At 40.6% G+C, this 18,511-nt stretch overlaps 1 protein-coding gene across 1 annotated transcript in view; it reads right to left on the bottom strand.

Moving 5' to 3' along the window:
• Positions 1-18,497, bottom strand: part of LOC137429347 (homeobox protein Hox-A11b-like) — a 55,648-nt gene extending 37,151 nt beyond the window's left edge. Inside the window, exon 1 of the mRNA XM_078781004.1 lies at positions 18,387-18,497. Within this exon, the coding sequence (XP_078637130.1) occupies positions 18,387-18,497 (111 nt within the window). The remainder of the gene's footprint in view (positions 1-18,386) is intronic.
• Positions 18,498-18,511: the final 14 nt, after the last annotated feature.

Below are 18,511 nucleotides of genomic sequence, written 5' to 3'. Positions count from 1 at the left end.
GGGATACGGCAGATGAGTCCAGGTGCGTAAGAGGGTTGGCAGTCCACCGGGAGAGAGTTCAGAGTTGCACCGGAGTTGCGTGAGAGATACGAAAAGCCTTTGACATAGAGCCGCTTCAGCCAGCCCCGTTTCAACCAGCCGAGTGACCCTGCCGGCGTGCGCTGTAAAGCTGAATACAAGGAGCTGCCGGCGTGCGCTGTAAAGCCGAATACAAGGAGCTGCCGGCGTGCGCTGTAAAGCCGAATACAAGGAGCTGCCGGCTCCTCGGTTCCCGCCCGGAGTGGACCTGCTCGCTGTGCCCTGTGATTCCACCTGCTCATCCCTCCAAACGATTCCTACCCTTCCATCCATTTGCGTACGTGAGTTTGTTTTGTTCGTGCTGTCCTGGGTAGTAAACTAAGTCTGTATAAGCTAGTAATTTTCACTGTGTCACCTGCGTTTTCATGTCACCTGTAAATAATCGTGACTGCTCTTTTTGCTTATGTGTGTGTAAATAATAAACCCCGTTACTCTTCTGTATGTCTTCTTCTTCTTCCTCTTTGCATTCGTCATCTTAGTCTTTTCCCCATTGAATATCTGTGGCGCGATACGGCCAACGTTTGGGTGAATCGGGTTTAGTCGGGGAACAACTGTTCGGCCGCGGTGCCTTCGCTCGGCAAATAACATCCTTAACCGCGTACCGTAACAATATATATACAGTGGAACCTTGACTTACGAGTGCACCAACTTACGAGTTTTCTGAGATACGAGCCGTCGCTCGGGCGGTTTATTGCTTTGAGATGCGAGCCGAGATCTGAGTTACGAGCTTACGCCACCCGCCACCAGGTGGGTTCCGGTCACGTGGTTATCTTGCCGTGCAAGCATATCTGCCGTATATCGCTGCTGTTTTGTTTTCGCATGTTGGTTATTTTGGAGCTTACGCCAGCCGCCACCAGGTGGGTTCCGGTCACGTGGTTATCTTGCCGTGCAAGCATATCTGCCGTATATCGCTGCTATTTTGTTTTCGCATGTTGGTTATTTTGGAGCTTACGCCAGCCGCCACCAGGTGGGTTCCGGTCACGTGGTTATCTTGCCGTGCAAGCATATCTGCCGTATATCGCTGCTGTTTTGTTTTCGCATGTTGGTTATTTTGGAGCTTACGCCAGCCGCCACCAGGTGGGTTCCGGTCACGTGGTTATCTTGCCGTGCAAGCATATCTGCCGTATATCGCTGCTGTTTTGTTTTCGCATGTTGGTTATTTTGGAAAATTTCTTAGTTTTAACCATGGGTCCTAAGTAATTGAGTGCCAAGGGCAGTACTGAGAAGAAGAAGAGGATGATGTGCTTGGATATAAAACACGCAATCGTCGAAAAACATGAGCGAGGTGTGCGTGTTGTCGACTTGGTGAGGCAGATGTGAAGGCAGCTGAAGATTTTATTATAACTTTTGCCGAACTGATAGAAGCTGAACGATACATCCCCCAGCAAATCTTCAACTGTGACGAGACAGGGCTCTTCTGGAAAAAGATGCCGAGGAGGACGTATATAACGGCAGAGGAGAAGAGCATGCCAGGCCACAACTTGTTCAGAGTGCCGGCGATAGCTCGCCTTCTCTTTGTGGAAGACACGGTGAGATCCTTAACATCCAACAACTAATGGGACGCAAACGGGGCGCCCAGTTTAGCGGTACACACATTGATGAATCACCCTGCCTGTGAAACACCGACATGACAGGTTATAGCTGGGTCGGGATTCAAACCCAGGCTGGACAGTTTAGAGTCAAGTGTGCGTACCTCCAGTCCAGGCCATCCTGCCAACTTGTATGCTGCATACAGGTGAAATATAAAGCGCGAGATATTTTTATATATACTGCATATTTAAAAAAAAATTGGTGTGGTTTTTGGCGAGCTGGAACGGATTAATAGCATTTCAATGCATTTTAATGGGGAAATTTAATTTGAGAAACGAGCAAATTGAGTTACGAGCTCGGTCACAGAACGAATTAAACTCGTAAGTCAAGGTTCCACTGTATATCTATCTGTGCAGCGTCTGTCTTGTATTGTGTTGTCTTGTGTTGTCACTGAACTACTTTCTCAAACTTTGGTGAAATCGTACCAAACTTCTGGTATGCACATATCTCTCCAGTCGGTATGTCCTAAGCATATGTTTTTTTGAAAAACTTTACAATTTTTTATTTTTATTTTTGGAATTTTTTAGGGGAATTTTTTTTTTCAACTTAAGTTTTCAACTTCAATTGTTCATAAAATGTGATATCACGTATATTACAAATACATTTGTGCCAAATAATTGTTTGAAATATGATTGGTTTAAACCATGACAAAACGGCAACTCGGGTACAGTCATTTATCTATACTAGGGCATGCCCGTACTATATATATATGTAAAATTATATCCCCCCCCCTCTATTTACATGAAATGGTTTGGTCCATTCGCAAAGCCAAAGCGAACGGCTTGCGAGTACGGTGACAATCCCCCCCCTCTATTTACATGAAATGGTTTGGTCCAAAGCGAACGGCTTGCGAGTGCGGTGACAATCCCCCCCTCTATTTACATGAAATGGTTTGGTCCAAAGCGAACGGCTTGCGAGTACGGTGACAATCCCCCCCCTCTATTTACATGAAATGGTTTGGTCCAAAGCGAACGGCTTGCGGAGTTTGGTAAAGAAATCGCCATAGCGTGCACAAACGCGCAGGAAAGCGAAAGAATCGCAAATTAGTTTTAATTAGTTTTAAAACATAGTTTAACGCCAACATAGCGGCAACATAGTTTGCCAACGTGAAATAAATGAATACGCTCTCAAATGTGCCGTCCGAGGCAGAGTCTGTTCGGCACGTTCGGCACACGTGATAGCTCGCTGCTCTCTGATTGGTTGAATCGTTTTTTGGACATAGCTCGGTAACTACTTCTCCGATTAATATGAAACCTTGAAAAGGCACATCCTCAGGTCCCCAGCAATATACCTGGCAAGTTTAAAGTATATCGGACCCGTGGTTGTCGAGAAACAGCGGTCACAGACACACAGACATACACACAGACATACACACAGAGATTACTGGAATTATAGATAGATATCTACACATCTGAGCAGTGTCTGTGTTGTCACTTAACGACTCCCTCAAACTTTTGCTTCCGTGGTTGTGAAGTGTTTTTAATAATGTTGTGGTGGTTTAGAATCACGTGGTGGTGAGGTATTTTGAATTATGTGGTGGTGAGGTGTTTTGGAATGACGTGGTGGTGAGGTGTTTTTAAATCACATGGTGGTGAGGTGTTTTGAATTATGTGGTGGTGAGGTATTTATAATAACGTGGTGGTGAGGTGTTAATTCTGTGGTGGTGAGGTGTTTTGAATTAGTTGGTGATGAGGTGTTTTGAAGTACGTGGTGGTGAGGTGTTTTGAATTAGTTGGTGATGAGGTGTTTTGAATTACGTGGTGGTGAGGTGTTTTGAATTACTTCGTGGTGAGGTGTTTTTAAATGACGTAGTGGTGAGGTGTTTTTAATTTCGTGGTGGTGAGGAGTTTTTATTATGTCTTTTATGGCTGTGAGGTGTTTTCAATTTCGTGGCTGTGAGGTGTTTTTATTACGTGTTTTATGGCTGTGAGGTGTTTTTAATTTCGTGGTGGTGAGGTGTTTTTATTACGTGTTTTATGGCTGTGAGGTGTTTTTAATTTCGTGGTGGTGAGGTGTTTTTAATTTCGTGGTGATGAGGTGTTTTTATTGCGTGTTTATGGCTGTGAGGTGTTTTAAATTACTTGGTGGTGAGGTGTTTTGAATAACGTGGTGGTGAGGTGTAATCGTCGCAAACTTCCAGTCTGCACCTACCCCTCCCCTAGGTATGTGCTGAGGGGTTCTTTCTTGAAAAAAAAACATTCAACCTAAATCTTCAACCTAAGTAGCATATAAAAATGTAATATGACAAACCCAACAAATACATTTGTGCAAAATAATTGTTTGTATTATGATTGGTGTAAATCATGACTACACAGCAACTCAGGTACAGTCATTAGCCTCAGCTAAAATAAGCCCGTTCCTCAGTAACGACGCTTGGTGAGGCGAGCGTAGTGAGCTGAGCCAAGCTAGTATATATATATATATATATATATATATATATATATATATATATATATATATATATATATATATATACACTGAGCATCTTCTCTTCTGGATTTGGTTATGACAAACTTCCCTGAAAATGTCTGCTGCTCTTCTTCTGCTCCAATCGGCTCATCTGATCATGTGCTTGTCAAAGTGGACATCTCTCTGACCATTCTCAGAGAGCCTCCTCAGCGTCGACGAGTCTGGCATTTCACTCAGGCCAACTGGCACGGTCTTCAAGCAGCCATCAATCATCTGGACTGGTCTCCCATCTCTACCGCCTCTGACATCAACTCATCCTGGGAATTCTTTCAAAGTAAATTGCTCTCTCTCATGCACAGATTTATACCATCTCGTCTTCAGTTGTCATACCCTTCCTCCCGTCCATGGTACACGGAATCTTGTGGTGAGGCTGTTGCCCTGAAACAACTTGCTTTCATCTCCTGGAAAGCAAATCCAACGGAAGGAAATCTCATTTCCTTTCACAAAGCCCGAAACAAGTGTGTGTCCACCTTCAGGAGAGCCAGGAAACAATATCTCACCATTCTCAAGACCGAACTCTCTTATCTGTCTCCCTCTTCCAAATCCTGGTGGCGTCTGGTCAAATCCGTTTCTGGTGTTTGTTCCCCCTCCATCCCCTCCCTTACCTCAAACGGCTACACAGCTGACTCCGCACATGAAAAAGCTGAATGCCTCAACTCTGTGTTTGCCTCTAAATCTTGTGTCCCAAACCCATCCCTCTCTGTACCCACCATACCCAGTCGTACCCTGCTGCTCCTGGACTCCATGTCCTTTCCTCCTGACAAGGTGGAAAAGTTTCTGTCAACCCTCGACTCTGATTCTGCAACTGGACCCGACGGCATCAGCCCACGGGTCCTAAAATCTTGCTCTGCCGCTCTATCTCACCCTCTCTCTGTTCTCTTCACCCTCTCTTTTGCTCAAGGTCAACTGCCATCTGCTTGGAAATCAGCCAACATCACCGCTTTGCACAAAAAACGTTGCAAAAACAGATCCTAGCAACTACAGACCAATCAGCCTTCTCCCAATTATCAGCAAAGTCATGGAATCCATCATTACTTCGGATATGAAATCTTTCCTCTTCTCCAATGGCTTGATCTCTGATCATCAATTTGGTTTCAGACCAGGTCACTCTACTCTGGACATGCTGCTTCTGCTGTCTCAACAATGGATGGAGGTCCTCAATGCCAAACAGGAAATTAGAGCTGTCTCCCTTGACATATCACGTGCCTTCGACACGGTCTGGCACCCCGCTCTGCTCACCAAACTCTCCTCCTTTGGTATCCATGGAAATCTCCACGCATGGCTGGCGGACTTCCTCTCTAGTCGTCGTCAACGTGTGGCCCTGAATGGGTTTCTCTCATCTCCTCTTCCTGTTCAGGCTGGAGTTCCTCAAGGCAGTGTTCTGGGCCCCGTGCTTTTTCTGGTCTTCATCAATGATCTCTCTGACTCTCTTGAAAATCCTCTCTATCTCTTTGCTGATGACTCCACTCTCTGCCGCTCCATTCCTCTTCCCTCAGATCGGCAGTCTGCAGCCTCCTCACTCTCTGAAGACCTGGACAAAATCACAGACTGGTCAAACAAGTGGAACATGTCTTTCAATCCTGACAAATCTCACACTCTTACTATGTCTCTCCGAAAAGATCGACTGGACAACCCTCCCATCTACTTTCTCAACAATCCTCTCCAAGAAGTTCTGTCGCTCAAGCTTTTGGGTCTCACTATCTGCCATGATCTTTCTTGGGAAAACCACATTTCCAAGCTGGCCTCCAAAGCCAGTCGCCGACTGGGCATCCTCTGTCGTGCGAAGTCCTTCCTCGGCACACCTGAGCTCCTCACCACATACAAGGCTTTCATCCGCAGCTCAATGGAATACTGTTCTCCCCTATGGGCCGGTGCTCCTGCCTCACACCTAGCTCGGCTTCACGCTGTTGAAACCAAAGCTTTCAGAATTATTGGAATCTCCCACGATGAAGCTATCTCTGAGGGCCTTTCACTCACTCATCGCAGGCAGGTAGGTGGTCTTTCTGTCTTCTACCGACTCCTCTCCGACCTTGCACCCCCAGCTCTCTCTGTGCTCTGTCCCCCAAATATTCCTACAGGTCGCACAAGATCTGCCAGCAACCCTCTGATGGTTAAACTGCCGAAATCTCGGCTCTCTGCTCACCTTCACTCTTTCATTCCTCTTTTCTCGCGCCTCTGGAACAAACTCCCTCACTCCCTTCAATCCCACTCCTCCCTCCAGGTCTTTAAAACAGCTGTTCACCACCATCTCTTATCTTCCCCCATCCAAAACCTTGATCTTTTCTACCCCCGCTAATTCACCCCAGATCCACCTTGTTTGAAATTCCAACTTCTTTCCTGGAAGTCCTGGCAGTGTCCATATGTTTTATACCTCTCCCACCGCCCCCTTCCCATGCCCCCCCCCCCCAAAGTCCTCGCCCTCTCTCAGATCTCTCGATGTCTCCATGTCTCTCGGTCCCTGCTCTCAAATGTTGTGTTTGTGTCCTTCCCCCTCTCTCCCCATCTTGTCTACCGCTCCCGATGTTATATGTTTTATGTGTCGGTTTGTCTTTTTGTGTGATTAATGTTCGCTCTTTCACGAGCCTCGATCTTGTATACAAAAAAAAAAAAAAAAAAAAAACTTTGGTCGGGAAACTTATATCCGATACAATTGCAAAGGCACATCTGTAATTACAAAATGAGTCCTGAAAGCCGACATTTATAAAATAAATACCTATCTGGTGAAATTGTATGATTTTTCACACATTACAAAAGACTGTTCTGCAACTAAATTATAACAATATGGGAAGATTTTGCACATAATTCTTACAAAATCTATAGAGATTTTTCACAACATTTACTTCAAAAGTACAAAATGTAATTAAACAATTTTTATATACATTTCCAGTTCTAAAAAGCTGCTCCCATAGTCCAATAGCATTTCATGTCAAAGAAAACCCTTATAAAGAATATTGTTATGCCAGTACACTGAAAGTCTATGATTTTCCACTGCGCTCTTATGCACAAAACTTTAATGAGGAAACCAGGCAAGGTGATAAATCACATCAAATGTAATTAACTTTCAGCATTTTTTTTCAATACTGTAATTCTACTTTCTTTTGCACGTTCTCTGTATGCATCGTTGCAGAACATCTGTGGTTTTCATATTTCACCTGCAAAGAAAGTAACTTCCAGACCACCCTCACAATTGAAATTGAGGAATGTTACTTTATTTCCTACATGCTGCAATACAAATCATTATTAAAGGAGTATAAATTGGTGTGGCTCAAAACATACATGCACACACACACACACACACACACACACACACACACACACACACACACACACACACACACACACACACACACACACGAGGTGGATACTTTGAGACATAATAGGTCTCCATCCCATCGAGCCATCGAGTGAAATCCACCCACCTGTGGAGATGCAGTCAACAACAGCAACTTGCATGCACACACACTTACACACATATACGTGCACACACTCATATATATATATATATATATATATATATATATATATACAGTAATACCCCGGCCTACGTCATTAATTGGTTCCATAAGCCGTGACGTAACTCGGTTTTTGACGTAAACCGGGCGTAATGTCTTAAAAATGCCTTAAAATGAAGACAAACACCGTAATTCGTAAAACTAGAGTAAATAACTGGAGGAGACTGCGGCTTCGCCCTGAATCTTTCCCGCTCCCCGTCGGGAGTCCCTCCGTTGTTTTCTATCGGTCAGGTCTTCTCCTCGAAAGGGGTGACCGGCACGGACGTGTCGACCGTGAGCTGGCTTGTGTGCCGAGTGGCTCCGCGGCCCGCTTCACCACGGCGTGCTTTACCCGCCGTCCCACGTCCCCCTCCCCTCCTCCTCCTCCGCCCGGCAATGCCGGGTACTTCTGCTAGTATATATATATATATATATATATATATATATATATATATATATATATATATATACTAGCTGAAAGCACCCGGCGTTGCCCGGGCTATTTTTGAATGAATTTACTATGATAACTTAGCTTTTACTTACGGCCGTAGAAGATTGACTACTATAATTCAGCTCAGCTTTTAATTGTGAAATGGGCCCAGCTCGGCCAAAGCGGCCTCAACCGGCCTCACCACCTAGCCTAAAACCTTCCCGAGGCCCATCCCGACATTTTTTGTATTGGAGGTTTCCTCCTATCTTTCACCGTTCAGGAGATTACTTTGCGCAGACAAACAAACGAAAACGTTCTTTTATAATATAAAAAAAAAATAAAGAGAGAGAGAGAAGAGAAGATATATACAGTCACGTGAAAAAGTAAGTACACCCCATGTAAAGTTTTGACTTTTTCAACATATTTCAACATACAGCTATTTGATCTTCATTTCAACAATATTGATAGATAAAGGTGATATAATATAACAAACATCATGAAACATTTACATTTTGTAGTCCATTGTATAATTTAAATAAACATAAATGCAAATTTCGCATGTGGAAAAAGTAAGTACACCCCTACATTTATCACTACTTCAAACACCTAAAATTAGAATCAGGTGCACCAGCTCAGGTGCAAATGATTAGAACATCGGTAGAGAGGATCTTGGAGGAACCTGTCTTATTTAAACGTCAGACATTTCGTTTGGTTTGCTGTTTGTTGTTGAAGTGTGCGGCGTCACCATGCCTCGATCAAAAGAGCTTTCTGAAGCCTTCAGAAAGAAGGTTATAGATGCCTACGAGTCTGGGAAGGGATTTTAAAAGATCTCCAAACAATTTGAAATCAATCATTCGACTGTCCGGAAGATCATCTACAAGTGGAGAAGAATCCAAACAACTGCCAAGTTGTTCAGGCCAGGCCGCCCCAGCAAGTTCAGCCCGAGAGCAGACCGCTAGATGTTGAAAGAAGTCTCTAAGAACCCCCGAATGTCATCACAGGACCTACAGGTAGCTCTTGCCACTTTAGATGTCAAAGTGCACGAGTCTATCATTAGAAAGAGGCTGCACAAATTTGATCTACATGGGAGGTGTGCCAGTAGGAAACCTTTGCTGTCCAGGAAGAACATCAGGGCAAGACTAAAGTTTGCCAATGAACACCTTGGCAAAGACCAGCACTTTTGGAACAATGTGCTCTGGACAGATGAGTCAAAGGTCGAGCTATTTGGCCACAGTACCAGAAGACATGTTTGGCGAAAACCAAAGACAGCATTTGACCACAAGAACCTGATACCAACTGTAAAGCATGGTGGTGGAAATATTATGGTTTGGGGCAGCTTTGCTGCATCAGGAGCTGGGCACCATCATAGAATCCACTATGAATTCTTCATTGTACCAGAGGGTGCTTGAGGATAATGTGAGGCCATCTGTCGGAAAGTTGAAGCTCAACCGAGGGTGGACCTTGCAACATGACAATGACCCTAAACATACCAGTAAATCCACCAAGGAATGGCTGAAAAGAAAGAAATGGAGGGTTCTGGAATGGCCAAGTCAAAGCCAGGATCTAAATCCCATCGAGATGTTGTGGGGGGATTTGAAACGAGCTGTGCATGCAAGAAACCCCTCAAACATCGCACAGGTGAAAGAATTCTGCATGGAGGAGTGGGCAAAAAATTCTCCCAGTCGATGTCAGAGACTGGTAGACAGTATAAGAAACGCCTACTTGAGGTTGTTTTTGCCAAAGGGGGCAATACCATCTCCTAGAGCCAAGAGTGTACTTACTTTTTCCACATGCGAAATTTCCATTTATGTTTATTTAAATTATACAATGGATTACAAAATGTAAATGTTTCATTATATTTGTTATATTATATCACCTTTGTCTATCAGTATTGTTGAAATGAAGATCAAATAGCTGTATGTTGAAATATGTTGAAAAAGTCAAAACTTTACATGGGGTGTACTTACTTTTTCACATGACTGTATATATATATATATACATCCATCCATACATACATACATACACACACACACACACATGAAGGTGTTTAATTTGAGACCTGGGGAGACTCCTTCTGGACTCCGCATGTGGAGATAACCAACAACACACACGCACATATACACGCACACACACATACATTGGAAATGAGCCAGGATACTGGGGCACACAATGGCCTATTCTTTTATATCGGGGGTGTTGGATAATTAACGTCCAACACCTGAAGGACGGTGCACTCATTATTGTAACACTTTAGCCCGAGATGCATCAACGTGTTTTTTGTCTAGTCAGAAATCAAACCCAGATTCGAGAAGTCAGAGGCAAGCATGTTATCTCTGAGCTATACTGCTCGCCCATATATATGCATTACATATTTCTGACACTACATTTCTCGCACACACGCACTTCTTTTCAACCACACACCAAGTCATCTTCTATCCATTTGCAGTGCATCAAAGGATTTTTTGCACTGTGACCAGATTTAAAAAAACACAAGAAAGCCAGATACACCATGCTACTATGCAATCGCCAACATTTTCAAAAGTGGTACATTCAGTCCCCTCAACGATCTCACATCTTGCATTTCAGCAGATATAATTTGATAATTTGATTTACGATCAACCAGGAAGTCACTACACGAGTTACACTAAATGCACACAAATCCTCAGTATAAACAAGACATGTATCAGTATATATTAAATCTGAGGTTCCTGAGTTTGAGTCTTTGTCGCACCGTTGAAATAACACCAGGTGGGTTGACCAGCCTGTCATCCTTCCGAGGTTGGCAAATGAGCACCAGCTTCCTGGTAATAGGGGGCACTGCATCAGAGATCCAGCTACGCCTTCAGGAGATGATGTAACCAGCAGTCACAGGGTGCATATGAACCACCACCAGTATATATCACGGTTTATGTGCACATTTGAAATCTTCTGCTGGGTTTATTTAAAGTTTTTAAAATACGACAAAAAAGTAGCGAATGGAAATCGTGGGTTTACGTCATCATGCAAACCCTTAAAAGGCCGAATAATATATATTTGGGTGACCGTCTCATAATTAGAAAAGTTATTACATGGATTGGGTCAAAGGAGGTCACAAGCCAAACACATTGAAGATATTTGTGGGTTTGTAGAGTTTTGGGAGGTACTTTGTCTTCGAGAATGTCGTAGTCATTCGGGCCACATTCTTGGAGCCTATCCAATACATTTGGCTCAAATTGGCAGAGCCAGGAACGTTTCCACCAGAGCCTCCATAACTTCACAAAGCCCTAGGCCTCATTATGATCGAAGTGCGAAACATAAATTACAGAACTTCAGCAGCGACAGAAGGGGGAAAAGCACATACCGTACTAAAGCAATCATAGTGCCAATAATAATTCTTGCCATTTGTCTTAAATCATCATCCAGTGCGCTTCTCCAGTAGGCTGTCATAAACATGTACAGAGATGTAAGGGGCGGTGTGATAAATGGAGATGATAGGGGGTGAAGCTAAAATCTTCATTTATATTCTGTACACAGACACGAAAGCGCATCGACGCACAAGCTTTCTCCTCTCGGGTACTCGACGCAGAGGCAACTCACATTTCATCTCATCTCTTAGTAATCGGCGGTGGTGTTTCTGATTAAAAAGCTCGATTGAGTGAAGCACTTTCTGTTGTTTTTTTTTCACGGCGATAATACACTTTCGAAATTGTTAAGGCCTCTTGGGGGGATTCCAGGACGGACGAGCGAACGCCAATGCCCATTTGTGGACGCAAGGAGGCAGCAGTGTGCTGCGTGCATCAGAACGGACAATATGATATCGACGGGATCCATGAGAAATAAATGTTCCTATTTTATCATTTTACATCCACAAAAAGAAACGCTTCATTGAATCGACTGGACGACTTGGGCCGTAAAAATAATCGAATCAATGTTACATGTAATATCAAATGATGTGAATAATCTCTATATGCCATGTAATAACAGTGTTGTACAAATAATAATTTATCATTTATCATCATTTTTTTTTTCGGGGAATGAGTCCGATGTGAGGATAGCCTCGGGGTATGCGTCTCTGAAGTCTGAACTGTCCAGCCTATGTTTGAGTCTGGACCCAGCTATAAACACTCAACCTGGTGTTTTACATGCAGGGCGAGGCATCAATGGATGGACGGTAAGCCAGACGACCCGTCTGCCGGCGTTGGTCATTGGTGGACGATAAATATCCCATGATAAATAAATTGGTGGACGATAAATATCCCATGATAAATAAATTGGTGGACGATAAATATCCCACGATAAATAAATTGGTGGACGATAAATATCCCATGATAAATAAATTGGTGGACGATAAATATACCACGATAAATTGGTGGACGATAAATATCCCATGATAAATAAATTGGTGGACGATAAATATCCCACGATAAATAAATTGGTGGATGATAAATATCCCACCATAAATAAATTGGTGGACAATAAATATCCCACGATAAATAAATTGGTGGACGATAAATATCCCACGATAAATAAATTCGTGGACAATAAATATCCCACGATAAATAAATTGGTGGACAATAAATATCCCATGATAAATAAATTGGTGGACGATAAATATCCCACGATATATAAATTGGTGGTCGAAAAATATCCCACAATATATAAATTGGTGGACGATAAATATCCTACGATAAATAAATTGGTGGATGATAAATATCCCATGATAAATAAATTGGTGGCCGATAAATATCCCACGATAAATAAATTGGTGGACGATACATATCCCACGATAAATAAATTGGTGGCCGATAAATATCCCATGATAAATACATTGGTGGACGATAAATATCCCACGATAAATAAATTGGTGGACGATAAATATCCCACGATAAATAAATTGGTGGACGATAAATATCCCACGATAAATAAATTGGTGGACGATAAATATCCCACGATAAATAAATTGGTGGACGATAAATATCCCACGATAAATAAATTGGTGGACGATAAATATCCCACGATAAATAAATTGGTGGACGATAAATATCCCACGATAAATAAATTGGTGGACGATAAATATCCCACGATAAATAAATTGGTGGACGATAAATATTGCACGATAAATAAATTGGTGGACGATAAATATCCCACGATAAATAAATTGGTGGACGATAAATATCCCACGATAAATAAATTGGTGGACGATAAATATCCCACGATAAATAAATTGGTGGACAATAAATATCCCACGATAAATATTTTACTTAAAGTAAAATAACTTTATCATGGAGAGGCGGCAAGTTATCGCCAGGATCCTAAATAAATGATAAATTCCTGATGTATTTGAACATCAGCCCTGCCCAGAACCATTTCACCCTGGGTAACCTCACAAGGTGGGCATAATTCCAGTTTTAAAAAGGAGGAAAATTAAAATACCATATTTTATTGAATAACTTTGGATAACTTTCCGAGTAAGGAAGTATTACTGTCAGCAACGATGGAGACTTTTTGCAAATCATATTAGTTTATACCCGAAAGTGATCTTCTGTACCAGCATTTATTCTTATACTCGATAGTCTATTTAATCTCGGTGTTTATGCCTGCCAGAAACTTCTTTGGCAATTCCAAGTCAATAAAATGGGAAAAAGATAATCTCCTTGCACATAAACCTCAAATATACATATATATATATATATATATATATATATATATATATATATATATATATATATATATATATATATTAATATTAACAAGCGAGTCATGCGGTTTATTGAACTTCATGCTATGATATCATTAAACATTCAAACTTTATAGGAAAATAACAAGACACACACAGATCAAGCATGAATATACTTTATTAAACCAAAGTATTGGAATGTGATTCTTCTCGAAAAGAAATTCGATCTCACAATAACATTTTAGATGTCTTACAAATGAACAAGGACAGCATCGAGTAAACTGAGCATGGTCACCGCTTGCCTTAATAACAACACACATAGTTCGTATACACCTGTGCGTGCACAATAACACCAAGATGTCACAAAAAGCCATTTTCGTTTCATCAATCTTCACAGACACCCTCATATATTAAAAACCATTAATCACATTTTTGACTTCATATAACATTGTATGATCAATTGTTCTCTTTTGCTCAAGGTGCAGGCCCACCTGCTTCTCTACAGCGCCATCTAATGTATATCAGCCCAAATCCACTTCAATACACGAGCTCACGTTTTAAGTTGGTGATTATGAAAAACAACACATTATAAACATGTTAATTCGTTGTGCCGAATGGATGTTCTATTGTTTTCTTTTTAAGTATTGTTTTCTTTTAAAGTAAAATAACTTTTTATATAAAATAAATTAAATGAAACGTGAGCGTCTTGTTACTCCCGCCAGGGAGTAATGCATTCGATTGTGTCCGTGTGTGTGTGCGTGTGTGTGTTCGTGTGTTTGTGAACAAGATATTTGGAAAAGTTCTGAACGGATTTGGATGAAAGTTGGTGGGATGATTGCCCTTGGGATAAGGAAGAATTGATTAGTTTTTGGTGAAGCTCAGGATATTATTCCCGATCCAGGAATTTTTAAAGGATTTTTTTACCATTGGAAGATAGGGCTCATTTTTTTTTTTAAATTATCTTCTATATATTCCATATTTAACATTGTGATATGAAAATAGTTTTCATATTTGTTGTAAATGTAGTTTAAACTCGTGGTTATGCGTTAGAGCGGTGTATTTTGTTAGCAGCGTTGTCTTCAAGGTTCTTTTTTTTTTCTTTCTAATAAAGACATATTCTGTCATTTTAAAACCACCAAAGTGTGTATTCGGTTTCCCCGTTTCATAAAATGTATCGTTTGATACGTATAATGTTTTAAAACTGTTTTTTTTTTTAACCTCAGAAGAGATATCAACATTTAGCTCAGCGAATGTCAATCGCGGTGTCAGTATTTGATGAACTTATAAAGACTTAGGTGAGTTATAAGTGTAACAAGCATGTGCACGGGATTCCTCCCAGAAGAATGAGTGGTCGCATTAGCTTGTACTAAAATGAGCGAGTTTTGTTTTCACGTTTGGACCAGTTTTACATGTTGTATCCCTAAGGAATGAAACGAACGTTTTTTCTGCTTATAATTTTATTTGAAGTCACACATGCCTCAAAATACACTCACTTATATATAATTGAACGCTGAATCCGAAAATGTAAGTGAAATTGCCTTGTTTTTTTAACATTATCTTCCATATATTCTAAATATATATCTGTGCAGTGTTTGTCTTGTGTTGTCTTGTCTTGTGTTGTCACTGAACTACTCCCTCAAACTTTTGTGAAATCGTACTATTCCAACTTGACCAACAGTACTATTCCAACTTGACCCACGGCGGGAGTATGCGCTCTACTGAGTGGCGTTCTAGTATTTAAATGAATTTTGGTGGAAGACACATTATATTTTAAATAAAATAAAAGATTCCAAATAAAAGAAAAAAAACATTTTGTTGTTAGCTGTAGGATCTAACAGGTTTATGGCCTTGTGTTGTATGTTGCACCTGAATCACTCACACTCTCCTACACTCCAGGTATTGATTGATCACTCTGCAGGATTCATTGATATGCATATGGGGAGCATTCAATGAGTTATTAGAACGAAATACACACCAAAGTGCAAGAAAGGCCATAGTATTTTTTTTAGACATGTATGTAAATGTAATAAAAATGACATATAAAAATGCATCTTACATTTATTATTTATTTATATATATATATATATATGATTTGTTATAGTTTTTTGGCATCTGTTGGATTATTTTGTCCATCTTGTTGGTAGATCATTTTGAACACCCCATGTAAGATGCACCTTTGTAATCCATATATGTTTCAAAAATAATGAAGCCATTATTTTTCAAAACATTTACGGTCACAGAGACTTTCTCAAATAATATACGTTATTTATGAGCATGTCGTTATTCATTGAGAGTACACCCGCATGTTTTACACTCGTTATGAAAGGCAAAACTTTGTTAACATTTGGTACTAAAGAACAGCCTTGTAACAGTGGTCAAAATTTATCCAGCAGTGGGAAAACAACTGGTTTGACTGGTACATCAGTCAATCTTGGCTCCCGTTAACAAATGCCGCAAATCTACATTCACAAAACAATGAGTTTCTCTGTTTTATAATCAGAGAAACCTGTTTAACAACTTTGACAGCCACAGCGCTCAAGGCAAACTGATGATTCAAAAAAGACTTTTCTGTGAGAACTCAGCTCCTTGTGAGAGTAATGAAAGAACATTAGGGGAAAATTCCTTCAATCAATGATAGAAGTATATGCTGCTGCACTCTATTCAGTTGTTACACACACACACACACATATATATATGTGTGTGTGTGTGCATGCGGAATACACTATTATACCCCAAGGAAGTTCGTACTTCAGCCAAAATTGCAAATCTTTCCTTCAATCACAGTGGATTCCAATATACTCTTAAACTATAACTCACCATCTTTTAGGTTAAATTGTGATTTATCCAACATCCTCCTGACGCCAGTCTTCTTACTTCCAGGTGACCATACATGTCTTTCCTTCTATTGTCTCCTCTTTTTCTGTTTCTTCATTCCCTTGCATGCTGTGTCAACCTGTCATCCCACAGTCCCTGCAAGACCTGTTTGTTGCCCTTCCACCGTCCATCACCCAATTCTTCCATGAGTCTCGAAAAATGGGCTCATTAAACCCAACAATACCATGAACCTGCTTCTCACCTTGCGCAATGAGATTCAACAAAGGTGATTGGATATTTTGAAACTGTCAAACATGTGTAAACTTACTTTAGTAGGAATCTCCTCTGATCTATGGCGAGTAATAAATTTCCCTAGATAGGCCAATAAACATCAATTAGAAAAAGAGAAAAGCATTTTAAAAAAACCCATAAATAACGGTGATTGTTCACATTAACAGGTAGAAAATTGTCATTAAAGGACTTTGGATGAAAATTCTGACAAAATAGCTTTTGTTAATTGTAGCATAAACAACAAAAAGGACGATGTTGCTTGCTAATGCCATGAGTGTAAGACCTTTTAATGTTCGCTCACCTCGTCATCCATCAATTTTGTTTCAAATACATCCCAGGTCTTCATTCATTTTAACCTCACTGCTATATACTTTTTATTTGCCTGTACCATCACATGTATGTTTAATCAGCATTTTCCCTCCCACTTCGTTCTGTAAATAAAATCTTTATGCAAAAGGGTCCCAACATTGGATGAGCAAATTTTTAGATCGATTTGGATTACATAGGAATTATCCGCAAGGGAAAATGTAATTTTGTGCTCCGTTACAAAATAGATCATATAAAGTTAGAATCTGTCAAATAACTTTCATGGTTTCTTGTAACTTTTTCATTTTCACACATTCTTCTCAGATGCAAAATCATTTGATAAATCCACACGACCCGGGCATGATGTAATGATATATCGACTGGCATCACCTATAAAGTTTGCAGAACGAATTAAGTGAGAGATGAGTGGATGCGGGGGGAGTGTGACGTATCTAATACATGGAATTATATCAATTTGTGATTTCACAGTTCTCCTTTTCTGTATTAAATACACAATATAATCTGACAGTATTTTACAAACATCGGCTCTCGCTGAATAAGAAATGGATTGATAAGAAGAAAACAGGAGCGTGAAATGAGTGCATGGTATATAACCATATAGTGAATATGGGAAAGAGTAATGTTATTAATGTAAAAGAAATAAAGTTTTAAAAAGTGATAAAAAGAAAGATTGTTGAGGTTTCAGAAAACTATTTAAAATCTTTTTTTACATCGGTGTTTGCCAATCCCGCATGAACATATAACATACATGAACACAGTTCATGCATGTTACCTTTAATCGAAAAGAAACATTTATCAACGTGCATTTCAACATCATGTGTGAACATAAACATGCCATCCAACTTTAATGGGAGGGGAAAAAAAATCACTTTGAGAATAATTTAGTTAAACTGTACTGAAAATGATACAATTCCTGTTACATCTTCATCTGTAAAGTTGTTCCCTGTCGAGCTTATCAAAGAAGCTAAAAACAAGATAATTTAAACATCGTTTTAAGAAACCTTGCACTTGCTTGCAAACCCTTTCGAATTCAGCTGCATATTGCACAAACATGCACGAAGAATGCCGTGTTCGAAATTTTAACATTTATTGTACACCCTACGTTTACAAAAGTTTACGAAACCTCGAGCTATAATGTATAGTCTTGGCTTTTTACACGCTGTACAACCATCTCTGCGTACGTTATACAGACAAAATCCCGAGATAACACGATTTGTAAATATGGATTACATTGACCAACGGAAGTCCACAATGCAGGGAATGATGACGTGCGAATGGAAGCCGGAAGTCCGCGCTCGTCTCGAGTTCCCAGTGGCTGCAGTGCAGCTTCTTCATCATATTCTAAGTACATGCTCTTCACCGTTT

The sequence above is a fragment of the Myxine glutinosa genome, chromosome 6, assembly GCF_964187855.1.
Source record: "Myxine glutinosa chromosome 6, kmMyxGlut1.1, whole genome shotgun sequence".
Taxonomy (NCBI): Eukaryota; Metazoa; Chordata; class Myxini; order Myxiniformes; family Myxinidae; genus Myxine; species Myxine glutinosa.
This window is presented reverse-complemented; position numbering and strand designations above follow the sequence as displayed.